This window comes from Kwoniella shandongensis, chromosome 5 (assembly GCF_008629635.2).
Source record: "Kwoniella shandongensis chromosome 5, complete sequence".
In the NCBI taxonomy this organism is placed as follows: domain Eukaryota; kingdom Fungi; phylum Basidiomycota; class Tremellomycetes; order Tremellales; family Cryptococcaceae; genus Kwoniella; species Kwoniella shandongensis.
In genome coordinates, this window is record NC_089291.1 from 1,079,348 (window position 1) to 1,104,883 (window position 25,536).

At 49.1% G+C, this 25,536-nt stretch overlaps 10 protein-coding genes across 10 annotated transcripts; 4 read left to right on the forward strand and 6 right to left on the reverse strand.

Annotated features, from left to right (window-relative positions):
- Positions 1-108: 108 nt before the first annotated feature.
- Positions 109-3,011, reverse strand: CI109_103073 (uncharacterized protein; the record flags this gene model as incomplete). Its single annotated transcript, XM_032001461.1, has 8 exons — positions 109-317; positions 415-576; positions 698-820; positions 895-970; positions 1,032-1,413; positions 1,485-1,568; positions 1,627-1,669; positions 1,736-3,011. 8 exons carry the CDS (start codon positions 3,009-3,011, stop codon positions 109-111), a joined length of 2,355 nt encoding a protein of 784 aa, XP_031864351.1.
- Positions 3,012-4,130: 1,119 nt separating this feature from the next.
- On the reverse strand, positions 4,131-5,540 carry CI109_103074 (uncharacterized protein; the record flags this gene model as incomplete). Its single annotated transcript, XM_032001462.1, has 12 exons — positions 4,131-4,163; positions 4,230-4,300; positions 4,392-4,607; positions 4,663-4,694; positions 4,769-4,823; positions 4,887-4,945; positions 5,007-5,023; positions 5,108-5,128; positions 5,188-5,218; positions 5,290-5,368; positions 5,448-5,460; positions 5,535-5,540. The coding sequence occupies 12 exons, from the start codon at positions 5,538-5,540 to the stop codon at positions 4,131-4,133; spliced, it is 633 nt and encodes a 210-aa protein (XP_031864352.1).
- Positions 5,541-5,988: 448 nt separating this feature from the next.
- CI109_103075 (uncharacterized protein) lies at positions 5,989-9,311 on the forward strand (the record flags this gene model as incomplete). Its single annotated transcript, XM_032001463.1, has 5 exons — positions 5,989-6,003; positions 6,105-6,467; positions 6,561-6,717; positions 7,479-7,623; positions 7,694-9,311. The coding sequence occupies 5 exons, from the start codon at positions 5,989-5,991 to the stop codon at positions 9,309-9,311; spliced, it is 2,298 nt and encodes a 765-aa protein (XP_031864353.1).
- Positions 9,312-10,027: 716 nt separating this feature from the next.
- On the reverse strand, positions 10,028-10,909 carry CI109_103076 (uncharacterized protein; the record flags this gene model as incomplete). The annotated part of the gene is made up of 4 exons (XM_032001464.1): positions 10,028-10,291; positions 10,439-10,554; positions 10,666-10,693; positions 10,778-10,909. 4 exons carry the CDS (start codon positions 10,907-10,909, stop codon positions 10,028-10,030), a joined length of 540 nt encoding a protein of 179 aa, XP_031864354.1.
- A 92-nt stretch (positions 10,910-11,001) lies between these two features.
- On the forward strand, positions 11,002-13,043 carry CI109_103077 (uncharacterized protein; the record flags this gene model as incomplete). The annotated part of the gene is made up of 6 exons (XM_032001465.2): positions 11,002-11,026; positions 11,476-11,720; positions 11,778-12,324; positions 12,420-12,544; positions 12,616-12,681; positions 12,783-13,043. The coding sequence occupies 6 exons, from the start codon at positions 11,002-11,004 to the stop codon at positions 13,041-13,043; spliced, it is 1,269 nt and encodes a 422-aa protein (XP_031864355.2).
- A 308-nt stretch (positions 13,044-13,351) lies between these two features.
- Positions 13,352-16,019, reverse strand: CI109_103078 (uncharacterized protein; the record flags this gene model as incomplete). The annotated part of the gene is made up of 11 exons (XM_032001466.2): positions 13,352-13,418; positions 13,485-13,714; positions 13,812-13,897; positions 13,963-14,107; positions 14,173-14,421; positions 14,496-14,650; positions 14,711-14,897; positions 15,015-15,164; positions 15,313-15,609; positions 15,713-15,790; positions 16,017-16,019. The coding sequence occupies 11 exons, from the start codon at positions 16,017-16,019 to the stop codon at positions 13,352-13,354; spliced, it is 1,647 nt and encodes a 548-aa protein (XP_031864356.2).
- A 1,608-nt stretch (positions 16,020-17,627) lies between these two features.
- On the reverse strand, positions 17,628-18,919 carry CI109_103079 (casein kinase I isoform delta; the record flags this gene model as incomplete). Its single annotated transcript, XM_032001467.2, has 5 exons — positions 17,628-17,995; positions 18,060-18,141; positions 18,193-18,550; positions 18,607-18,799; positions 18,850-18,919. 5 exons carry the CDS (start codon positions 18,917-18,919, stop codon positions 17,628-17,630), a joined length of 1,071 nt encoding a protein of 356 aa, XP_031864357.2.
- Positions 18,920-20,414: 1,495 nt separating this feature from the next.
- Positions 20,415-21,148, forward strand: CI109_103080 (uncharacterized protein; the record flags this gene model as incomplete). Its single annotated transcript, XM_032001468.1, has 5 exons — positions 20,415-20,417; positions 20,474-20,536; positions 20,589-20,702; positions 20,776-20,877; positions 20,957-21,148. 5 exons carry the CDS (start codon positions 20,415-20,417, stop codon positions 21,146-21,148), a joined length of 474 nt encoding a protein of 157 aa, XP_031864358.1.
- Positions 21,149-21,281: 133 nt separating this feature from the next.
- CI109_103081 (uncharacterized protein) lies at positions 21,282-22,078 on the reverse strand (the record flags this gene model as incomplete). Its single annotated transcript, XM_065967235.1, has 4 exons — positions 21,282-21,490; positions 21,555-21,774; positions 21,834-21,887; positions 21,959-22,078. The coding sequence occupies 4 exons, from the start codon at positions 22,076-22,078 to the stop codon at positions 21,282-21,284; spliced, it is 603 nt and encodes a 200-aa protein (XP_065823307.1).
- Positions 22,079-22,412: 334 nt separating this feature from the next.
- On the forward strand, positions 22,413-25,387 carry CI109_103082 (uncharacterized protein; the record flags this gene model as incomplete). Its single annotated transcript, XM_032001470.1, has 20 exons — positions 22,413-22,536; positions 22,589-22,611; positions 22,675-22,692; positions 22,742-22,830; positions 22,909-23,079; positions 23,138-23,245; positions 23,308-23,345; positions 23,405-23,420; positions 23,472-23,552; positions 23,611-23,714; positions 23,775-23,826; positions 23,888-23,929; positions 23,978-24,055; positions 24,107-24,149; positions 24,208-24,441; positions 24,495-24,541; positions 24,604-24,929; positions 24,989-25,010; positions 25,077-25,162; positions 25,260-25,387. The coding sequence occupies 20 exons, from the start codon at positions 22,413-22,415 to the stop codon at positions 25,385-25,387; spliced, it is 1,830 nt and encodes a 609-aa protein (XP_031864360.1).
- Between the last annotated feature and the right edge of the window lie 149 nt (positions 25,388-25,536).

Genomic DNA, 25,536 nt, shown 5'->3' on the forward strand with positions numbered 1-25,536 from the left:
CACCGTCAAAACGAAAGAAAACACGATATACCCCACCGTCCATCCGATCTAGAGTCCGCTTCCATCCTTTTCCAGAATCCAACGTCCGACCAAATTCAACACCAACACCTAACAAACCTTCCACATCTTCACACTATCAATTGCGAAACCTCTGACCGTGTCATCCTTTGACCAACTGGCATCCCACCACTTGTTCTTGGCCAACCAGAAATCGGACATGGCAGAAGCTGAATCGTCCGTCCAGGGTTTACCGCCTTCTCCATCGGGGAACCATCCGTCCATCGATCCAACCGCAAGATCAATCGCGAGGTAGAATTCTGTGTTGGAAAAGAGATCAGCTTCGTTCTATTGACTAGACGGGGGTTCGAAAGCTACAACCACCGGCGCGGCAAAGAATATTGTAACGAAACTCACCCTGATCAAATGGAGCTACATTGTTCTGGGAAGCAATCCAGGGGTTTGTAGTCTTGACCACTTCAGAACCGTTCGTGTATGTTGAAGGGAACTTTCCTCGTGTCCAGAAGGATTCCTTGTTGAATCGGTAAGAGATAACCTGAGCAACACGCGAGTCGATATCTGCGGAGTTGGGATACGCTCATTAGCCCTATACTCCGATTCACCACACTTGCGTCTGTTTTTGCCTCGCAGCAGATACGCTGCATGGCCGGTGGTAAGGCATGAAGGTGGCCACACTCACAGGTCCACAAGAACTTGTCGTTCCATTCCAAACCATACGTGTGGTACTTCTGCGAATAGTATGTTCGTCTCTGCTCTCTGTATCCCCAAGTCATGTACAGTCGATCAAGGATGTATGTAGGACCTAAGAGCGGTGAAGATAGTAACTATGTTAGTCGTAGTTCTCCATACGAGGGGAATGCAGTGTGCCACACTCACCCCAATGAAGATTGGATTGAGCGTAGTCGACACCTCGTGCAGTGTATGAAGCGTTGTTACCCCTTCCGTTCAAGATCTAATGCGAGATCATCACATCAGCTCGGTTGCACTTCACGTTTGTTGGACGTAGCACTCACGTCGATCTGTCCACTTCTGGGCCAAACACCATACACGTTGTCCTTGGGTAACAAACTGATTCTCGGCCAGAGCCAATCACCCGTTGGGAACTTTGCCCTGACTTCGACTTTGCCGTACTTGATACTAGCAGTGTTCTTGGTGATCAATCTGGCAGATCGAACGGGGTTGATGACTGTCAATAGAGAAGAGTTTGACACTGCAACACATTGGGTGACGTTGTTCGAGGTACAAGTTCCGTCGGCGGTCAGGTTAAGCGTGTAGCCGCTGGTGACGGCGTCGGCGCCGATGACGTCCGAAGTGAGAGTAGGGACGATGTACAGAGTGTTGTCCTTGACATAAGAGTTCTCGGGAGCAGTGGTAGTCCACATGAATGAGCCGGGTCTAAAAATAGGCGTAGGTGGGTTAGCCACATTAAATACGAGATTCACACCACAAGCGTCAAAGTAGCTCACCCGTAACCGTCTAGTCGAACCTCATGCTGCCATCTGTCTGGACTGATCGAACCGCTAGAAAAGTCATCCTCAAGCACAGAGCACCTGATAAGACGCAAATCAGCTTGTTGTCTTGATACGAAGTAACCAGGTCGCTGCTCACACTTTGCCCAAACTTGGCACTGATCTGTATCCATCCCAGCAGACTGAGTTACAAGTCGTTCATTAGCACGGAGATCGCTATGCCATGGATGGGAGAATGCTTCACTCACTGACAGCGGCAATTGCGAAACCCATGATGATACTACCAATAGTGATCCATCTCGCCCACCTCAATGCAGGATCCCTCTTCTCCAACCAAGGCTTGTAAATCTCTCCCTTGAGTCTCGTACTCTGGAATGGTTTTCTGTTCAAAGCTGCTTGCTTGTTGTCTCTCGAGTATCTGTGCGATTTCGAGTCGGTCGACAAAGCTTGCTTCATTCGCAGTGCTCTTCGAGCGGCGATATTGCCCTTGGTAGTGGACGCGGCGTTCATGTCGACAGCTGTAGCTAGGATATTTCCTGAAGCTGATCGTGGAACGTGTGTAGATGTAGTGTAAGTGGGAACGGCACCACCACCGATGCTGGATATGGATCCATGAACAGGTCGCATGGCGGTGGTTGGGGAGACAGGAGGGAGGGAAGGGACAGACCCTCGATCTTGTCGTGGTGCAGAGAAGGGGGATGAGAAGGGTGGTTGGCTGTGGGTGTCTGGGAATCGATCGGTATCGACTGATTGGGGAGAGTTTGGCATATCGTTGATTCGAATCTTGGGAGCGCCGGAAGGTGAAGAGCTTGAGAACGCTGTGGCTGTGGCTGAACCGACGCGTCCGTTACTGTAAGATGATCTAGGAGCTGCGGGAGACGAAGTTCTAGGTACCGGCGGGGCTCTTTCGGTGGGGAGATGGTTGTTGTTGGAATTGCCAACCTCGTGAGGGTCTTGGTGTTCACCAAACCCAGTGGAGGAAGTAGGAGATTCGAGTGGGATGTCCGAGGTGGACAAGAGGGGTACACTGGAAGGTGTGGTACCTAGACTTGGTCTTTGGCCACCAAGTGCGATACCAAGTGTGGGAGATAGCTCGTTTGATCCACTTCCTGTTCCAGAGCCTGATCCTGATGCTGAGTCATTCCCACCACCACCACTGAACGAGGCAGAAGAAGGGGAAGGTGGAGTGGCCATTGTCGCGCGTACCGGAGAAGTTGGTGAATATTCACCAGTCTCTTCGGGTGAAAGTGTACCGCTATTACCGTTCGAGGGCAAAGGGAATGATGGTGAACCGTGTCTTGTCGTTGTGAATTGAGCACTTGAAACTGATCGAGGTGATTGTTCTTCTCCTGCCTCGGGCAAATTAAGTTGGTGTTGTGAGAAAGAAGTCGGTGAAAATCGACGTGAAGGTTGTTGGTATTGAGATTCCGGTTCCTCTAAATTATTACTATTGCTCGTTGACGGTGGATCGAGATGCGATTGTGATTGTGATTGTGATTGATTTTGATGATCATCGATTGTCATCTTGTTTCGACTTGTTCTCGCACTAGAGGCGCTGGCGTTGCTGTCGGAGGGAACTGATACTACCTGATCTAAGAGACGACCTTCCCCACTCCCTGTCTTCTTTCTTCGGCTCAACTCAATGACTAGCTAAGCTTGGCCCAGCAGAACGCAAGGCGACTAACTTGTTTGAATAGGACAAAAAAACAACCCGATCCGGAAAAAGTCTAAATGAAAGCTTGTCCAAACCTTGTTGCCTTGTTGATGCCGGTTGGTCACGTAAATGTTAAATCTCTTCTCAACTGTAAATCACACGGAGAGAAAGAGTGAACTCGAATGAATGAATAGGATGTTGAGTGAATCAACAAGAGGGATAGTTATAAGATGGGACTGAGAAAGATCATACAGCAGAAGATCGAGTAGTAACGTGCGTGGAGTCACCGGTCCTCAACGTCTATCATTGTTGCATCCTGGACTAGGTACGTGTGTGTCAACTAGCCCAGCCCTTGGAGGGAAGGACTACGAAGTTCCACCACTGACATGAGGAACTGATCCCTTTCCTAGTGCAGTGAGGCTCCATGCCCTCTGTCCACCCACCCCTGACAGATAGAGTAGCAGGCTACGATGATCGGCATTTGAGTATGCAGGGACATCTGAACAGGTCACCTAAGACATATCACAACAGAATATCAACTGCGAGAGGGTGACCTAACATGCGAGTAAGGGATATCGAGGATTTTCCCGTTCCGGCGAAAGCCACGTGGTAGAAGCCGGTTCTCCTCAGTCGCTTGGGTTTGTCACCAACGTAATAATTTCCCATCATTCAGCCATCTGCACTCACTGTTATCCCTGCCCTTGATCACCCTTCTGTCCTCTGTAGTCTATACCATGTGGTCCTTCTGAGACAGGTGGAGACGGATATAGCGCTAACTCTGCCTACATCGGCGTGTCAAACGTTGTCCATTCAATCGATTGATCACATCATCCAATTCATGTATGTACGTTGTTTCATCACCATCGACGCCTAGGCAAGGGACGGCGCCCGCCCGGCTGCTTTCTTTTCAGCTACACCTCCCACATTCCTACTACACATGTCTTTCCCACGCCTATCAAGCTCCACCGTTATCGTAATCTACTCGTCTCCTAATCTGCCTTCTTGTTGGAGATGTTTCCGGTCTGACAGATAAGCATAACGTGATAAGCATGTGGTTCACAAGTCATGCAAACGATGCGATTACTCACAGCCCGGTTGTGTTCATCAGCCAATCGGTTGTACTCTGCGTTTTGCTGCGATGCCTGCTTCTTGAGTGTCTCTGCATGATCGAAATATCCCGAAAATCAGTGTTCTCGAACTTGAATACTTGATAGACTGAGAGGCTGCTCGAAAACGACCAGTATACTCACCAAAGTCACGGTCTTGAGATGAACCAGTCTGGACCTGCGTCTCGAGCTCCTTGATCCTCTTCCTCAGCTCCTCGTTCTCACCAGAAGCACCACTCTGCTTAGCGACCTTAGCCTGGAGGGCGGTGTAGCTCTCTTGAACGTGGATAAAGTCAAGGATGATGTAGAAGACTCGAGCGAGGAGAAGGGAGAGGAAGAGAGTGGCACCGGTAAGGTATACTGTGAATCATGGCATTAGTCGAGCCTAAATCGATCAGATTCGGAACCCGCTCACAGTTTCGTTGAGCGTAGAATCGTCGGGCAGCACTGAACACACACAAGGGCACACACCGTCAGGCATCTATTCAATATCACAAGAAGGTTCAAGCAAGACGACATACTAGTTGGTCTCGGTCCTCACGTCCGCCATGTCCTGCTTCGACTTGGCCGCGGCACCTGCAACGGAGCATTGTCAGCGACACTAAACAGTCGATAGAAGCGGCGTTTGACTCAACTCACCTTCTTGTGCGATCCTCACCATCCTCTGGAGGGCGTCTACGAACAATACCGCCACGAATCTGTAATGACGAGCAATCAGCATCACCCTTCGGCTCAGGTGCCAAAAGATGTTCTACGCACATGAACGTTATCTTCAGCTATTGAGTGACGCAAACAGAGTCAGCTGTCATTCTCGACTACGCAGCACGCTCTCCTGTATGAGAGGCTTGCACCGGACGTACCCCATATTGGATTTTAGCAACCTATATCAAGAAGGTCAGAATACGATTTCGACTGACGAAGAGGTTTGATAGCGACTTACAACTGGGTTCTCGCTGAGGAAGTGGAACATCCTACAGTACCAAATAACCATCTGTCAGCCTTGATCTTGTTACAGCCTTTGATTTAGAGGTCTACTACGCACTTCTTTCTAAGTGTGAAAGGCATGGGACACACGAATGTGCCGAAGAGCGTGAGCTCTGACATGAGGAGAGCGAAGCATACTGCGAGACGTCAGAAGTCAGTACTAGATGCGTGCGCGATACCTGAAGTATGGCGAGGTCGACCGATCGAGAAGCTTACTGCTGTAATAAAGCTGAAGGAGCAGCGGAAAGCACAGTCAGCGGTTGAGCTTCGTCAAAGCGTGGACGTGGGATCATGTCGACTTACTGTCATTATGGAAGTGTTTTTAGCTGTTGTAGTACAGTCTGGTGTAATGTGCTAGAGTTATACGAGTTGTAAGTGTATTGTTGATGGAATATCAGAGATAGACTTTCAAAGGATGTGATTAGTGCTATGCAGATTATCTTTCTCTCACTCTGACACGCAACTATGACACGTCCATTCAAAAGTGATGAGTGGGTCGATACGTCATTCATCATCCCCTGTCTGATCATCATCATTTGCCACAAGGAGAAATATCCGGTTAATACCGCTCACCTACAATGTCAACGTAGCTTCCTTTCTACTGTGCGAGTGAGTAAACTCTAAAACAGCTCCTTCTGTAAAACAATTCAAACATCTACTTTCTACTCATCTCACCTTTCCCATTGCGACGAACGATACGACGTGTGTGGTCTCGACTGGGCTGTGAGCGCTCAAAGTACGTTAAGATATCGTCAAGATGGGAGATCTACAGGTGAGTTCCGTGTCGTTTTCAAGCCGACGGAAGATTGCTCCTTCGTTCCGTTTCCCTCGACCATGTGTGCTGACTGTTTGCTGATTCCTTGCGGTCTGTAGCAATTCGACTCGCTTCTCGAGACGACCATTAAAGCCCCTCGATTATCCGGAACGAAAGTATCCCAGCTGACCGAACTCTCTCAAAAGCTGATACAAGAAGACCATCATCTCATAACCACATTCTTCAAGCTCAACGCATCTCTCCCATCCTGTTCTCAGGCGAGGATATCGAGTCTTTACATCTTCGATTCGATCGCGAGAGCATGTCGGAATGCAGTGATTAAAGGGAAAGGAAGAGAAGTAAGGAATGAGAGAGGGAAAGGGACACAGGCGGGGATGTTGTTGAAGTTGGAAGGAGTGGTTGATAGTTGGGTAGACGGGATGATGGATGATGGTAAAGGAGGGGTGTGGACAGAAGGAAAGGTGAGTGGATACAGAGACTTGCTGGATCTCTCAGGAACGTGAACTGGGCGAGAAGCAAGCGGCATCTTGCTAATGTTCATTTCTCTTGATTAGGAGAAAACCCGAAAGATCGTCGATATCTGGTCAAAGCATGGGACCTTCCCACAACCTTGTTTGGACAGATTGTCATCGAAAGTTACGAATGCAGGTCCACAAGCTGGACCGTCGATGAAGCCGCTTCAACGCACAGACAGCTCCTCACAAGGTCAAGGTAAATCTCTTCTCATTCTTGTTCATCATTTCGTTTGCTTGGATTCAGCGTTATCTCGGTATGGTCCGTTTGGGGATGGTCAAGGAGGACGCTCGCGTATAACGCTCAACGTGTATTGTCACGACTGCGTCGTAACGAGCACTTCGCAGTGGAACTCAATCAAGCCAGGCACGTTCATATCACCAACGCACGGACAGATGCTGGGGACCGTGAACCGGGGAAAACCTGGAGGAGGAATACTAACCGCAGATACGCTATGGATTCATATATACCACATCTTACTCTTACCCCACTCCAATCGTATCGATACTATCACTGCAAGAATCACGATGGCATGCATCCTTGCTCTGCTGCATGATGGCGGGGGGAAAACGTTAGGGTGTCCCATCGTACCTACCTACAGTCCTTACCTACCTGTCGACCTGCTGCATCAAAGTCTTACGCACCATATAGGGGAGAGCACGGAAGTGTACCCGCCCTCGTAGATGGTGGCATACCGTGGGCTGGACACGTGAGATTGCACTCGGCAGCAGGTAGAGGATAGGGCAGGTTGCGTGTGGACACCGGCTACGTTTCCCCCGTCAAGTTCATTTCTCCTCTGTTCTTTTCACAGTTTGAGATACATCCGTAAAGTGGACAATAACTGAGACATGATTTCTCCCCTACTACTCTTTCCTCCTTCCTCTCGACCACTGCACTGCCGGCCATTCACCTCGTCCCCCGCCCCTGCAATCTTCACCATATCGCATCCACCTTCACAGGGTCGACAACACCACCTCTCCCACCACCAGCATCCGACTCGCCCCACCCAGGGGGATTACCGCCCGAAATCGCCAAATTGCTAGGAATCGCGGCTTCTGCACCAACACAAGGCGGCGCCTCGCCGAGCCTGAGCAATAACACGAGGTAAGTTGATTTGAACTGTTCCCTTAGAGTAAAGGCATGGTTGACTAACTTGTCTCTTTGTGGCAATCAGTGTTGGCGCCACGAGTGGCGCAGCAGCCTCATTAGACATAGCTGCAATCTTAGCATCTGTGACCAAAACTATCCCCCAACCGCAATCAGCTCAGGCACAAGTCCAATCACCACATGTTCAAGGAATCCGGGCAGGACCTTCCCAACATGGCATATCACCTACTTCACATCCGACTGCGAACTTACCCAATTTCGACCTTGCGAATTTGGCGAATCTGACGAATCTTATCAAGTCGCCATTGGCTCAATCACCATCGCAAAATGGTAATGCCTCTTTCCCTCCGGCCGTTCCAGCACAAGGACATGCTCATGGACAAGGACAGATCCCTGGTCCAAGTGCTGGTGTGGGAGCGGGGGCACAAAATCCAGCATTGAACAATAATCAAATGGCAGCTTTGGCGAAATTTGCCGCTTTGGCACAAGCTGGTCCACGCCAACCTCACCAAAACCAACCACCCTTCCCTCCTCAAGCTCAAGCTCATCAGGCATATTCCGGAGGAGTCCAACCACCACCACCAACTAGTCCTTCTCGATCTGCTTTACCTAGATTCTCACCTCCCAAATCGAATGTCATTTTACCGCCCGAGATCACTGCAGAACCTATGCGAGGAGGAGGACATGGGAGACGAATATCGAGAGAATTTGGTGGTAGAGATGGAGGCGGACCTCCTTTACCTTCTAGGTTCGGTGGACCAGGCCCAATCGCAGGTTCAGGGTCGAATGGCGATAATGGTTATGGACCGAGGGGAGGGGGTGAATTCGGAAACGGAAACGGACATGGCCAAATACCCGATCGAGGATATGGACCTCCACGAGGTGGCGCTGGGCGTAGAGGCGATCACGATCAGAGAGGAGGATATGGTGGTCCAGCCCCTCCTCGGGGTGATAGAGATAGGTCCAGATCACCTCGACGTGGCGGATCTGATTCGTTCGATGTCGGAGGCCGAGGAAGAGGATGGGGTGGACATCGAGGAGGTGGTGGTGGTGGAGGTGGTGGTAGATCGCAAGATGGAGGTTGGTCAAGTAGGAATGGTCCAGGTCAAGGATGGGAGGGGAATTACAACTCTGTTCCTCCCTCTTTACCTCAATTCAACTCCCAAGGAGGTCAACCTCCAGCTCCGGCTCCAGCACCACCAGTACCGGCGTCGATACAAGAAGGAAGAGCGCCGCCTCCTTCTTGGATGATGGAGTCTGGTCCCAAAGACGAAAAAGGAGGGGAAGATGATGGTGAAGCGGATATGACATTAGACAATTCGGACGAAGACGACGAACCAACATCCAAAAACAAAATCCCTCAGTACCAAAACCAAAACCAAAACCAAAATCAGTCCCACACTCCTAATCCGGTTGCTGCCAGTGGTAACGATCACGGTAATGGTGGAAATGTTCCCATGTCCACGTCCACGTCCACGTCCACGTCCACCCTTGCATCATTCGATATCGCCTCATTTGATCCTACTTCGCCTCAGAGCTGGCAAACCTTGGGAGAGGCATGGCGAAATACGACGGGGAAAGAACCGGACCAAGTTGCTTTGATGCATTTCTTAGCTACAGGGATGGTCATGGATCCTTCAGCGCAGGGAGGTGGAGGAGGAGGTATGTCGATGGGTGGGTTTTGAGTCGACTCTGTGGGAGAAATAGGAAGGGCGGACTAGGGCGAGGTGTGAGAGTCAAAGTATTATAACGTAGAGACGCCAATCATTGTCATCAGTACACACATCAGATCATGAGCAATTATGCACCCATCAATCAGTGTCAAAACCGAGACTGTATCCCATGGCTGATTCGACGCTCAGTCAGTCGCTCACAACAAGACGGACTTGCATATTGACTTGCATAGTGTAACCAGGACGAAAGAGAAGAACCGAGACAAGCCGGAACGAATCCCATGTTATGTGCGAAGGGCCAGTAAGAAAAGCGAAAAGACAACATTCGCACTGTCGGAATCAGGTGAATTGTCTAGGGAGAATAATCCGTTGGATCGAGAACGAGAGCAAGAGCGAAGGCGCAGTTTACGATGATAATTTTATACATGCTATGGTACGACGAGGCGAAAGACTTGCGGAGGGAGATGTCGGTATAGGAGTAATAGACTATTTCTGTATTGTGTTGACGAGCCTGTAAGGATGTCAGTATGGTCCTGCAATCCTTAACCCAAAGTTGATCCCCTCTCTTCCATCTGCGGCTAGGTTTCAAGCGATAGCCTACGCCGCCTCGCACGGCTATCACGACCATCACCGACATCGACACCACGATTGCTAAGGCTGGCAGAAAATACTAGAGCAGCCTCATCGGGTCTTCCCCGCAAATGCCAGAACCAGACACGCTCGCACACTCACCAATCCAAACCCTCTTCCAACCCATCTCCCTTTGTCGCGCAACTCCCTCTAACACTCCACTCTCTCCCTTTCTCCTGTCCTGCCAGACCAAGTTTATCCGAGATCTCCCCTGGCGATAAAGCGCCCTCTACGTCTTGTTTGTTGGCGAAGACGAGCACTGGGACGGATTTCAGTTCGTCCTCTGCTAACATTGTGAGGAGTTCGGAACGGGAGGTAGGGAGTCGAGATACGTCTGAAGAGTCGATAACGTAGATGATTGCCTGGGTGCGAGGAGGTCGTACAAGCGATGCGAAGGAGATCCATGTGCGGTCGTGATAGACAGATGAGCGGAGGAAGGTGCGAGTAGTTGAAAGATCATCAGTCAGTGTCCGAAATGATATTCGTGGAACTATCACCACCCGACTCACCTGAGTATTCGCATAATAACATCTCCAATATGGTCTGATACTTGATTGACCTCCCAGATCCCATACTTGGAAGTTTATGTTCTTATACGTGACAGTCTCTACGTTGAATCCGATTGCTACGAGAGTGTATTTGTCAGTTTGTGCACATACATAACTTAGTAGTGTAATATCCATGGGCAGATGACATGTTGAATATGAGGTGTTACGATTATGGACCGTCGACTCACTTGGAATAGTTGACACCACCTCTCCAATCTATTTTCACGAGACACAAATCAGCTTCTACATCCGTATAAGGGTCCAGGAGGATCAATTTGTTGCAAGACAGCCCCAACCTACCTGTAATCGATACAATATCGTCGTCTTACCCGCCGAATCCAGACCGACCATCAATATCCTCACTTCCTTATCTTTCCCCCAGAACGCGAGTGAAGATAGAGAAGAGTAGATCCGTGAGAGTGAGAGGCCCATCTTGGGCGATGGGCAAGAGCTGAGAAGGTCCGGGTCGAGGAGTAACAGATGCGAGGAGGTGAAGTTATGTCGAGGGAAAGCCGCAACGATGAATGAGCTGGCGAGACGATAAGTGTAGTGAGTCGAGTGCTTGCCTCGATGCAGACTAGCTTGGGCGATCAATCAATGATAGATCCAGAGTGCGGATATGAATGACACAAGAAAGGGCTAGGACAGGTTGATTGTCGTTGTTATTGTTATTGTTATTGTTATTGATGCAAGGATGAAAAGAGAATCGATGATCTAAGCAAAATACCCAAGTGGTAACGCAACAACGAGGCCAAGACAGACGACGTGATCTCAGGTCTAAACCAAACTAAAAGCGGCGAACGGCAACAAAGCAGCGCGTTGAAATGATTATAAACAAGATTAGGAATGTTTTGTAATCCGTCTTGTAATGGTCATTACAAAACAGGTTCATTGTTTTGTTCGCTTTTTAGGAGCCCCGCGTGAAGGCTCAAATGTTGCAACAAGAATTTTGAAAGTCAAGTCTGCGATACATCAATTATTGTTGTTCTGAATACAAGCAAACCCGATCCATATCACCAAACTACTGATCATGTCAACAGTCACCGAGAAGGAGACCAAAGAGGAGAAGAAGGAGCGAAAGGAGAGGGAAAAGCGAGAGAAGAAGGAGAAAAAGGAGAAGAAAGCTAGTGAAGATAAGGAGAACGATGATGGTGTTGCTCTGACACTCGAGGAGGCCGCTGTTGCCCTGAAGAAGGAGAAGAAGGAAAAGAAAGAGAAGAAGAGCAAGTCCACCGAGACAGTCGTACGTTGTTAGTCACCTAAAAACATGTTGTATATAGCTGACAGCTGCGTTGTGTAGACAATCGAAAGCCCGGCTGAATCAAGTGAGAAGAAAGAGAAGAAGAGCAAGAAGGACAAGACTGAAACCCCCGTCGCCTCAGAGCCGACTACCAGCACACAAGCAGTCGAACCCGACGTGAAGGAGAAGAAAAAGAGTAAGAAGGGCAAATCGAAAGAGGTCGAGTCAACCGAAACTACTTCCGCCGCTCAGCCTGAGATTTCAGAAGTCGATCTTGAAAAGAAGAAGAAGGACAAGAAGGACAAGAAGAGAAAACGAGATGTCGAAGCTGGACAAGAAGACAGCGTGCCCGCAGACGCAGAGGCTAGTACGACTGCTGTCGCTGCTGATGCTGCCGCCTCGGCACAGCCCGAGAAGAAGAGTAAGAAGAATAGATCGGAAGAGGAGATCAAAGCGCGAAAAGAGAAAAAGGCAAAGAAGAATGAGCGAGTGAAGGCCACCCCGGCACCTGCTGCTCAAACGGAAACGCCGGCAGAGACGGCGGATGTCAGTGGACCTTCGATCGGTATCTTTACCGACAAGAGTCTCTCTGATCAGGCTAAGAAGAGTGAGTCATGGTCAGATATGAGTTGATAATCGATCAGTCACGCATTCGGTAAAAGGGAAGGAACCGTATTATGCTAACAATGGCTTCCTTCGTAGATCTGTACTATGCCCATCTCCACGCTAGCTCTCAATCTGCAACACCATCAACAGAAAGCGCCAGCTGGAAATTCAACAAGGCGAAACAAAATTGGTTGATGCGGAACATCTTCAACGTCACAGAGGTATGTCAGGTGCAAGTATCAATTGAAACGATTGTGGCCATCGCTGATCGCTTGTGTCTCGTGCTGAGTAGGTTCCAGAAACTTATGTCGAATTGGTACTGGGGTATCTGAAAACTACTCAAGGTCATTCACGTGCTGTAAGTGATACTGTTTCGGTCGATAAGCGTTAATCAGGTCTCTCTACCTGGTGACGACTCGTTGTTCCTGCTCCATGCTGATGTTTCTCTTGCACTCATAGGCCTTGATCGAATCAGCTAAGAAGTTGATCGACGATAAACCTGCTACTGAGGAGACTCCCAAAGAGGCGGAGACACCGGCCACAGAGACGGACGAGGCGTCGGCTCCAGTGGAAAGCGCAGCCGATAAAGACGTGGAAATGACATCAACCGAGGAGAAGGCGGAAGAAGTTGTGCCTGTCGAGACACAGGAGGATGCGGAGCGGAAGCAGGTCTTGAAAGATCGAGCGGGGAGGTTGTTGACTATCATGGGCGAGCAATGATGATAGATATACCTATAATTTATCAATGGCCCTTACATTACACTACCTGCAATGTGACCATGCCCCTCTGCTCAGCTGAGGCACGTGATCACCTCGAACAGCACTCGTCGTGTGGCCGACAGAATCGCACTGCAAAATGACTTGCAGTGAAAGGTGTTACCTGCATATCCTTAACCATTTTCTACAACTCTATCACTGTAGAATGACCACTTCCCATTTCGCTGGCAATCTCCATAAGACTGCTTTTGCTCTTCCCCATCACGCATGCATCCATCATTGCCCGCTCTCTTCCTCACTCTTTCATCCGACTATCGCTTGAAATACCTGTACTCGATATATCTCAAAGGAGGATAAACGATCGCAGTAGTCGCGGCGCTATGTCATTCCAAAACCATCAGCTTTGTCATTGTGTAATAATAACGCGAGGATGCGGAGACTTACGACATCTCGAAACCGAGATCACCACCATATTCTCCAAACACTTGACCCAAAGGACCGATATACCACGTCTGAGCCATCGAGACGACGGCCAGACCCGCTCCGCAAAGACACGAGAAGATACCGGCCGCTCCGATGGGTAATGATCGGATAGAGTCGTAAATCTCGAGATCGTATCCGCCAGGAATGATATATCGTCGGAAAATGAAATGTTCTTCCGCTACGACGACGATCTACAAGAACCGAATGAAACACACATATGGATCAGTATATGTATGTACCTCTTTTCCAGACCGCGAGCGAGCAAGTTATGTAAAGGGATCCACTCACAAAGAAGGCAATCCAGTATCCCAAGATGGCAAGGAAGTTGGACAACACCTCACTGAAGTGTTCTCGACCAGCAACAGCAGCGACAGCTACGATATCGCGACAATCACCAATCAGCGAGTCTCATGTACAGTCGTGCCTCTGTGCAACTCACTGTAAATGACGAAAGAGAGAACGGCCCATAGAGCTCTCGGAACCTTTTGGAAAGGTGGGAAAAGCGCTTGAATGGACAAGGCACATGAATAGGTGTTGGGGGTACAGTTGCAGATGATAGAGAATGACAAGATGACAAGGATGAACTGAAATAGCACCGGTGTATCAGCATCGAGAATGCGATTCCTCGTAGTAACCAAGCCCTACTCACCTTGCCACCACCACCCCAAGGAGCAAACACCTCACTCAACACACCACCAGCATCACCTTCTTCGAACGCAGCCGCATAAGCAGGAACAGTCATCAAGGCCGCGCTCATGATTTCGATGAACAAGAGGGGGACCATGAGACCGAACCAGGTGAGGATGAACACCTTGGCAGGACGGATAGTGGCCGGTAATCGACAGTTGAAATCGGCAGCGATAGGAGCCCAACCTGCCGCAGAAGAGAAGACGATACCCTGCGAGCGCGAACAGACGGACATCAGTAATTGTTCCTGCACCATTGCGGGATGAATTGTGAGATGACACTCACGCCGAAAGAGAGGAAATCTCCCGCAAAAGCCTTGCCAGTATCTTGCAGAGGTTTCTGAGCATGAATGTCAAATCCTCTGTGTCCTGCTAATCCCCAGATACAACAGTAGATGATGAAGAGCAAGATCCAAGCGTATCGCTCCCATTGATGTACCGCTAAAACAAACCAGTGATCAGTATACTATTGATTTACTGTGTGGAAAGTGGAAGACTCACCGTTGTATCCTACGAAACAGAGGACGAGGGCGAGTAGTCCGACGATGACGATACTAGCTTCCAAGGGGAGTTTACCGTTCGATACGTTCGTAAGTGTCTGACCACCAAGAATGACGGCGGTGGTAGAGAATCCGAGTTGGGTGATGATGTTCAACAGAGCAAAGATGGAACCGCCGACGTAGCCCATCTGTTAACCGAAAGCAGTCAGCCATGAGTTAGTCATCCAGCAGAAGGAATAGGTGGGGAGGGTGGGGGGGGGGGTCCGTTACGAACTTGGAATAAGATAAATAAAAGGCAGACTCACTGAATACCTCGAGATAACCATCGTTCTCAAACCGGTCTTGGGACCGAGGGTCGCAATGAAAGCTGAACAACCAGCTCCAATCGCCGTGAAGACTACAATGGCAGTTGTGGCCATCTGGAAAGTGAGAGTGAAATATGCTTGTGCGAGAAGCTGTAAATGGAATGTGTCTTGTTAGCGCTGTACTTTCCGTTATATGCGTTTCCGCCATCTGGTCGTCTCTCGAAAGACAGGCGGCACACATTCTTTCCTGTCCTCACGAAGAGCATGCGCTGCGTCGAGAAAGAAGAAACACACTCACACCAATGGGTACTGTGCTAACCACCATATTGACACTCCACCAAAGCAACAGTAGACCAATCGTATGTTTCCCATCCCTCTCGTCCTCTGGTACTCTCTCGATACCACGAGCCTCCACACCCATATCGAACATCCTTGCGAAAAATCTGAACACTGGACCTTTTTGGACGATGGCAGATTCATCTTCGTCCTGTCGAACAGCGACCGTAGGTTCCTTTTCGTGTCCATGCTCGAGTGAAGAAGGGGGTTGATAGTCGAGAGAAGAGTCGATAGGCCTGTTGGTGGTAGAGGAGGAAGACTACACACATCACAAGAGACGCAAGTTAGACTACGCTCCAACTACTGCTTGATGGGCAAAAAAGCAGAAGAGGATAGTAGTAGGTAGTGGACCTATAGCTCACCTCCCCAGCCCATTCGAGATCTTTGTTATCGGACATGGTGATGATCAAGCTATTGCTTGTGGTACTTGCTATAGCAAACTGAAGACAACTTGGTTTATCGAAAATCAGAAACCCAAGGTGAGATTTCGTTTTCTCAATTTACAGACAGACAGACAAACGAACGGACGCTCCATTATCAATCAATCAATCAATCCATCAATTGTTCCAAGTATCCATGTCCTATGTCCATACAGTCAGTACACGAGATCCGCTCTACTCGGCTTTACCAATACCAGTAGTCCTTTAAACGACATTACACATGTACCATTACAGCAGCACTAGCAAGCAAGCATCGGTAGTGGAGCAAGGTATCAATTTCGCTCGAAATTTTTGGGTTGCGAGGTCGCTTATCTCGAGTATTTGGTAACCGCGTGGTGACTTGTCAACAGGGTTATTTTTAGCAAATGCCGAAAAGGACGGAACCCGGCACGCCCTCAAGTGGGTTAGGATTGGAATTGGACCCAGGCCAAACCTGGTCTTCCTGTCTCAGTCACTCTCTTGTGAAGAGATAAGAGAGAGAGAGAGAGGGGCGTGTGGGTGGATGTCTAGAGCAGCGTGGTGAAAGTCTTATCTTTGAGTTCCATCCTACGTCCTTATGCCTCCTTGACCTTGCCGGTGCTGCACGATTCGTCCACGTCGTATCCCCATTTCACCAAAAGATGAGAGACGAGTGACTGGCGGACGTTATACTGCATGAGTGCCCGCCTAAGCCGGATTGCTATCATCCGATGGTGGGAACTTGGTGTATATTGCTGGAATTCAGAAACAGTAAGGGTATTTTGTCACTTGTTCGTGGATCAACGCGCCCAAGAACGATCGGCATGTTCCAGCGGTTCATCTCGGAACAGACTAAAATATCAAGGCACCGGCCAAGGGACTCACCGACAGCCACTACATGATACCGGTAGTATGTAGCACTAGGGACGACAGGGGTGCAGCTTACTCACTCTTTATATGACAGCTGACAAAGTGAGAGTTGAACATGGATGCGATCATATGTGCACAGGTACCAACATTAGTTAACGACAGCTGAGCCATACAACGTCAGGTGCGTGAGTTGTCCTGTGCTGCTAGAGGCGACTTCGCCCAAATGTACAAGTATAGGTGCATCGGATTGACGAATACGAGAAATACGACACTCATGAGACGTGAGGCTACGAACTCCTATGGTACATGACGCCCTCCCGCGCTCAAACTTCCCTCTAATCAGTCTAGAAAACAAGTTGACTGATCAGAATGAAGCGGAGCATACGGGGACACGTCACTGAGTTGGTGCGAAAGCGAATGTGTGGGGTGTGTATGGTGAAGAGGAGGGGGAGGGGTTGATGGTGGGTGAAAGTACATAATATAGGATAAGTATATGTCGAACTAAAGCAAAGCGTATGATGAACGCCTGCGTTGTCGACGGTTGGATGGACGAATGAAAGCCGGCACCATAGCCACTATGTGTTGTGATGATGAGACTCGTCTGCTGAAAATGATAGGTTCCTCGATGATAGGGTTGAACGGAATCGAGGATGAAAAGTAGAAAAGCGATGATGAACCGCAGGTATCAGAATAATAAGGGTACCAGAATGATTGCTGACAACGCGAGCCGAACATGAAGAAGGAAATGGTACGAGTGTGGTTGCGTGGTTGAGGCGGAACCGACGTGGTCGATGAAAGGTCGAAGCGATAGGAAAGATTTCAGGTATGTCGCCGTCGAGAGAGCAATCGAGAGAATGGAGGAAATAGTTGTATGGGTAAGGATGTTAAACTAATCATACCCGATACTTGGCGACGTGGCGAGCCGAACCATGTTGCTGTTCTTCCTCCCCTCTCTTCCACTTCTGCTGTGTACCTCCGGTTTGAGGAGCCCCCACCCACGAGGATTCCTCTACCATCCCGCCTCACGAGCATTGTTCCTCGTCTGACTCCTCAACTGCCTCTGGTTCTCTTGCTGAGCAGCCATCTGCATTTGCTCCTCGGGCATGACCCTTCGCTTCTGTTGCTGCAACAAAGCCGCCCTTTGCTCGGCCTGAATCGCGGCCTCGTCGTTGTTCTGAGTCTTGGCGCCAGGCTGGACGGACCAATCGAAGACGTAGTCGTACTGGAACCCTTCACGGACGAAGAGGTCCCGGAAGAGCTTTCGGAGGTAAGAGTAATCGGGCTTGTCATCAAATCGGAGAGATCGACAGTAGTTGAGGTAGATAGCGAACTCGTTAGGGAAACCTCGGCAGAGAACTTCGGTGGGGGTGGTCATCTCTGTGACAGCCGTTGGCGTCAGATCCAAAGTAGCCATTAAGGTATGAAAGACTCAGTCACTCACTCTTTTCCATGATACGGTCGTACTTCTGCTTCTTGGTAGCAGCCTTGAGACCTTGCCAAGGGAGTTGGCCTCGGAGGAAGTACTGTGCGATTATCAGCATAAACAGAATGAACAGTCAGGTCATATCACTCACCATGAGCACGTAGCCCAAAGACTCAAGATCGTCTCGTCGAGACTGCTCGACACCCAAATGGGTGTTGATTGATGTGTATCGGGCAGTACCAGTGAGGTTCTTGTTCTCTCTGTAAGGAATGTGAAGGTGGGTCTTGGGGTCACGGTATTTCTTGGCGAGACCGAAGTCAATGACGTTGACCTGGTTGCCTCGCTTGCCGATTCCCATCAAGAAGTTGTCGGGCTTGATGTCTCGGTGGATGAAGTTTCGAGAGTGAACGTACTCGACTCGGGAGATGAGCTGGTCGGCAAGGAGAAGAACGGTCTTGAGTGAGAACTTTCGGTTACAGAAGTTGAAGAGGTCTTCGAGCGAGGGGCCGCTGTTGTCGATACGTCAGTACGACGGTGACTCGGATGTAGCTTGCAATGTACTCACAGAAGGTCCATGACCATGGCATTGTAGTCACACTCGGTACCGTACCATCTGACAAAAGGCACACCAACACCACCAGCAAGAGTCTTGTAAACCTTGGACTCGTACTCTAGTTGAGGGTGCTTGGCTTTGACAGACTCGAGCTTGATACCGACCTCCTCGCCGGAGACGATGTTGACACCGAGGTAAATATCACCTGAAGATAACGTTAACGTTCATTCGTCCACAACATCCAGTTCCACTTACCGAAAGAACCACTTCCGATCTTCTTCCCGATCCTGTACTTTCCTCCGACTCTGAGATCCATAGACGTCATCCTGTGATAGGGATGGGCCATGTTGTCGAGAATTGGTGAAAATGGGGAGAAAGGGATTATTCAGCGCAAAGAGGTTGTCAAGCGGGGTATGTAGGTTGGTTTTAGTGTTTTGATGAGTTGTATTGTCGTAGATGATTGATAATTGGAGATGATTGGAGGTATTCGAAGATGACAGGTGCAACAGTGAGGAAGCGAAATCAAGGACGATTTGTAATGGTGCGAAAGATAGACGAAAGCCAAGGTCGATTTCGTTGGGGAGCGGTGGAATCGGAGTTGATGTTCGAGGGATGTGCGAACAAAGGATGTGATGAGTTGTCAAAACGATGGGGATGGATGGGACGATGTCGCAATCGTGGTGGATGTTCAAAGGTAGATTTTGGTCGCAGGTATTTTGATCGAGTTGAACACAAGGATAAGATGGAAAGAGAACAGACATCAGCATTAGACTTTCGATAATATTTACGGTCATCGCTGCAGTCCGCAAGTCGATGGACCCGCCTTCGTCCTTTCGGCAAGGCACATCGATGCACCGATCAGGAAGAGTGTCGGTCCACACACCCCTGCCGCTGTCCGCAGACTGTCCGAATACGACTTTTGGCATTGACAGATGGATGCGACACAGGAATAAGCAATAACCATACTCACGTGGATGATTAATCTCTCTGTTGCCTAACAGTTGTAAAGTGATGAATCGACAATCTCAACGCTGCTTGATCTAGTCGAAGTAGAATATGAAGAGACTGAAGAATTGAGAGTCTCAGTCGCTTTGTATGATGTGTGTCTTGTCTCGGGCTTGATGATCCGGCCAAGTTCGCACGCGGCTTTTGATTGTACGAGTATATGTCGATTTGGTTGAATGATTGATTGATTGATGACAAAGAAAGGAAGATGGTGAGTGAAGGGATGTATCGTTGCGATCGGGGGTGGTTTGTATAGCCGAATGGATCGGATGATTGGATGTATCGATGTCAAGGGTGATGGATGAAAGGAAGGAATGGGAAGATGAAAGGTTTTATGTTATATGTATGTCAGCCTCGACTCATTCGACGTGTCACACTTCAGTTGTCTTTCAACTCCCCACGTCTTCCTTTCTTCTTCTCCTTTTCTTTACTTCCTTTGCCTGGCTCCAACGCAGAACGGAAGGAATGACGAGACTCACCTGTAAAGTGGGGTGGGAAGGGGGTGTTGATGAGAGAGATACGAAGAGTAATAGAGAGGATGGTTAGTTGAGTGATGTGATGTGATGATTGAGTTTGCGAGAGGTGTGTGGTGATGGGATGGTGAATGCGCCGGAATCGTAACTACGGTGACACCACCACCGCCATTCAAAACGTAACACCGAATATTCCCGGAGGTGTGGCACTTGACAACACGCGTCGATGCACTTGGTCCCCTCCACTAAGCACTGACGTTTGTCTGTCTACTTCTTTGAATGCATTGAATCACTTGGTGTTCCTCCTTACAACTATAGCATCAGCACAACAAGCACAACATCATGGTGAGCTGAACGTTATGGTCACGCAATGATAGCTGACAACTAACATACGACCGCAGTCCCTCCGTCTCGTCCCCACTAGCGCTCAAACTTCGAGCGACGCCCACATCGTCTCCACACAGGTCAGCTATTTGCTTATGCTCTCATTGCGCTAGCTGACAGACAACCTCATAGGCTACTGCCCACTCTATATCTGGTTCTCACGATACCTTCCGACATGGTCTGAAATCAGCTGCTCAAACGGTCTCCGCTGAGAATGTTAGCCCGTTACAAGCTCGATTGGAGAAGGTTAGTCAACTTGAACCTTCCAAGCGTTGGTCGAGGACTATACACTGATCGGACATATCGATTTTTCTTCTAGTGGGCTACGACACAACAACAACTGCAGCAAAATCTCCAACGAAACACATTCGGTCTCGCCGTTCCTCTCAGACAAGCGATGGAGCTCAAGCTCGTTTCAGAGGTCAGTGATGAACAGCTATACACGCCTCCCCACTCCCTCATGAGGATGAAGCTGACTTTCTCATTGTTGGTCGGTATAGTCACTGCACAACCCTCTTCTTGAGAACTCTTCATCATCCGGTATCCCTCTCGGCGGTTCGCACAACCTCTCATTGGAGATCCTGCAGGGAAAAGACGAGTCGCTTGAGGAGAACGAGTTTATGGGTGGAGACAAGTCGATGGCAGAGGTGTTGGATGTGAACGGTGCTTTGGAGAGAAGTAGGGGAATATAACAAATACCCCTGGAAAACGAAGATAGGTAGAGAGGGTGAGACATATGCATTGTATTTATGATCCTTCGTCGACCCCCCTCCCTCATGTTTCCGCTTTGGTTTCTCGACCTCATTTATCGTCCTAATTGGTAGCCTAGTCGATAGTTTGGTAACCACCTCGACCGGGAGGAGGTAAAGGAGTAGGGTTACCTTCACCTTCATCTTCATCTCCACCGAGTCTGAATCCGCCTGACGAAGGGAAGGATGCTGTTTGGGCAACATTTGAAGAAGGTGGTTGGCCGTGACCGGTAGTCTGTCCTGCACCACCACCTCCAAACCCACCAGGCATGGGCAGATTCCAGTCTGTTTTCGGAGCTCTACGTCAGCTTCAGCAACCCAATTGTCTGTGCAAAAGAGGACTCACTACCTGCTGCATTGCCATTGCCTGGGAAAGTGAATCCACCTTCCCCACCACCAAACCTCAAATCACCACCTCGTTCTCGCAACTGAACCAAACAGCTAAAGAAGATTGCAACTTTGAGGAACACGAGCAGTAAGACCGAGACGAGAATTATAACAGAGCCATAGTGGCGGAATAAGAGACCGAATATATCGAATAGTCCAGTGAAAAGGACGAGGACGAGGAACTGCAGGAATCAAGTTAGTCAACATTGCGGTGTAGTGTGTGATCTGACTTGTAACGTACTTGTCGGAGCGGTGTTGTTGAGGATCGCAGCTCGTGGGCCACTATACCAAATAGCTAGATACGAACCACCACGGTCAGCTATCTGGCAAGGAAGAACGCTGGAAAAACAGATCAGTCACACGTACCAATAAAGGGAAGTTGTAACTGAAACCAGTCCCATAGGCGGCTGTGACTAAAGCCAGAGACGAAGCAGTCGTCAAGAGCTGCATAGCATCTTGTGAAGCAAGACGGTCCTGCAGAGACATGTTGTGATTGATGATCTATCGGCGAGTGTTTGGGCCAGACAACTCTGTGTAACGTGTATGAGCAAGTAAGAATGAATGTCTACTTGGTGGTGGATGTGAACGCGTATAGCGGTGTTGGCTCGAGCCCGGTTTAGACCGGTTTGCGCGGTGAGGTCAGTTAACGTTGATTACGGTTACTCTTTCCGGCGGAGTTCACCGAACTTCAGTTTCAGCTTCAACGCGATCTGAATGCAAGGTGAACGTCCAAATGGGTACTCAATTTCATATATATCCACCTTTTGTCTGCTACATACGTTGGGTATTGCTCGTAACCAATTCATACTTAGGCGACGTCATGAGGACAGTTCTGCTCCTCTCGGTTCTTGGGATAGTCGCGGCGAGCTCGATCGAGCGGCCCAAACCTACTAGACAGCTAGAATGGAAAGAAGTCAATTTCATCAGTACTTCTGATACCCATGGTAGGTCTGTTCTCAGCCATAGCATGTGATCATACTGACACCAATTCAACAGGATGGCTGCTGGGACATCAGCATGTAGGCTGATATATCCTCTCTGTATGCATGGGACATGTCAGCTAATGCACCTCATTTGTTTAGGCAACATGGCCCGAGCCTGTACGTCCTGCCTATCACAAATATTATGCTCAGCTGATGGAGGACATAGAACTACTCGGGAGACTTTGGCTCTTTCGCTTCTTTCGCAACGCATATGCGATCGATCGCCGACTCGAAAGGCGTAGACCTTCTTCTTGTGTATGTCCCGTCTCTCTCTCTTTCTTACATATTCCTTTAGCGCACAGACTTGTCCTGACTTGCACGACCATTTCGCAGCGACGCAGGCGACCATCATGATGGTTCCGGATTAGTTTCATCCTCGCCCGATGGTCCAGGTAAAACAGAACAGATCTTCTCAAACCTCCCTTACGACGTCATGGCGGTCGGTAATCACGAGCTCTATCATTATGCTGATGCATTGGAGCTGTACGAAAACATGGAGAGATGGTGAGTTGCTAGCTTATGGCTAGCAAAGGTTTAGTGGACAGCTGAGACGATAAAGCAGGAATGGAAGATACGTGACTTCCAATGTCAATATCACAGTTAAAGATGGACAAAGGGGTTGGAAGTCCGTTCCGTTGGGCAAGCAATTTGTCAAATTTGAGACAAAGCAGTATGTCAAGTCCATGACAGTCGCAAACGAGATTGACAGGCTACTGATGTCTCTGGCCTCAGAGGTCGAAGCGTAACGGCTTTTGGTGTCATTTTCAACTGTAAGCTATTACTTTGACTCGTGCATGGGTCTTCAGAGCTGATATCGACAACGTCGCAGTCGGCGCCCATGATAAGTGAGCAGCATAACGATTGTTGTTGACGAAACGCAGCTAACGTTCTCGAAGGGGAATCACTATCCAAAAACCATCAAAGCTTGCGATAGAAGAATGGTTCCTTGATGCTATACGAAACGCCCCAGACTATTTGTGAGTCTAAGTGAAAGGAATAAGAGGACGCTCAAGTATACTGATCATTGGCTCCTAGTGTCCTTGCAGGACATATGCCAGCTCGAGGCGAAACAGCAGAATGGGCGCCGGTCTTCGATGCTATTCGACGTGTACATCCCGACGTACCAATCTATGTCTTTGGTGAGCTGTTGTTTGGCTTTCGATGTACTGCCAGCTCTTACTAATTCTATTCTAATATAGGTGGCCACACGCACGTTCGAGACTGCACGCAATATGACAACAGATCTATCGCGTGAGTTCATCTCCTGGCTCAGATGCACTGCGATTAGCTGCACACTAATCTCATGTCGCAGTGTCGTGCCCGGGCGATATCTCGAGACAGTTGCATTTACCTCGTAGGTTCACGTCATTGGCCACTGGTAATGAGTACTGATATGACGCAGATCATCTTTACCTGCAAAGCAAGACAATGGCGTGCCTCTCGATGTGGCCAGAAGGTACCTCGACGCGAACCCCACTACGTACGTGACAGACCGATACGACCTCGCCTCATGGACTGATGTCATGTTTAGGTATAAGTGGCATACCAATACAAGCGATGAGACATTCCATCTCGTACGTTTAGATACTCTTCCTGCTATCACAGTCACACGCTGATAAATGGCTCATGTAGCCTATCGGAAAGAACATATCTCTCGCCCTCGCCGAGCTCGCTACAGATTTGAACGTATCTACCGTCCTCGGTATAGCACCACACGATTACTTCCTCAACCGACATCCGTACGGTCATCCTCGATCAGTCCTTACCCTCTTCTCTGACAAGGTGATGCCGACGACTATCAAGGACAAGGATCGACACGGCGAGAGAATCATCATCAGTATGGGTGGAAGTCTGCGCTTCGACCTGGTGAGTGCTCCTCTCATGATAAACTGTGGTTGTCCGTCGCTGATGTTGAGCAGTTTGCGGGGACGTTTGACCGTAATGATGAACTGACCATCTCCCCCTTGTAAGCTAGTACATCTCTGATGTGTAATCGCTCGACTGATCGAGCTTTCGTGTGCACTGCAGCGTCAATGCGTTCTACTATGCTCGCTTGTCAGCTGGACTAGCTCGAAATATCACCGAGCAGCTGAATCGCGCCGGAGCTTCCAAGTTGCTTCCTACGGTTCCTTCCACAAAGCGTGAGGAAGAGCAGCGCGTTCAAGCGACCTACGACGAGTGGATGCGATCTCAATGGGAAGACTATGTCGAGTCTCAAGGGGTTGTCGATATTGAGTTCGAGGGACAGCAAACTGTCTTCTCCAGTGCGACCACTGTGAAGAAACCGTCAACATTGGGATACGTCACCAAGGACGCTTGTCCTGGAAAGGGAGACGATATTGATCATATCCCCGGTGAGTCAGGAAATTGCAGTACACGATGATGTGGAAGGCTGACAATACCGTGTGTTCAGTGCCGTGGTCGGACGCTCAACCGTAAGTACATGTGCTCATTAGTTACTGACACCACAACGACGAGCTGATCCTACTCTTATGACTCAGTGACTTTATCTCAACTCCTTTCCCAGAAGTCGATGATGATGAGGATATCGATGTGGTAGTCATGGATTTTGCAATGGATGATTTCCGTGAGTGATTTACCGACTACTTGTTCCTCATCACCTCTTTCGGTTCCATGTATCATGAGCAAACGTTACATAGCTAACCAGCCAAACTGCTACCTAGTCGTCGCGGTCAATATGCTCGACCCGTCTCTCGGCTTGAAAGAAAGTATGATGAAGCCCTACGCTGAAGGGCTAGGCATCAACGTCGTCTTTGGCATGTACGCGAAGGAGGCATGGCGACAGGTCTGAGTGGACTAAAATCATCATCATGCACATGCTCCAGAGACCGAGCACAAGAAGACGTCTTGTGTTTTAGGACTCCAAGCGAATAGAATATAGTTTAGACAGATCTTTTGATTGGATGTTGTACAATATCAGCTAGATGCACGTAGACCTGA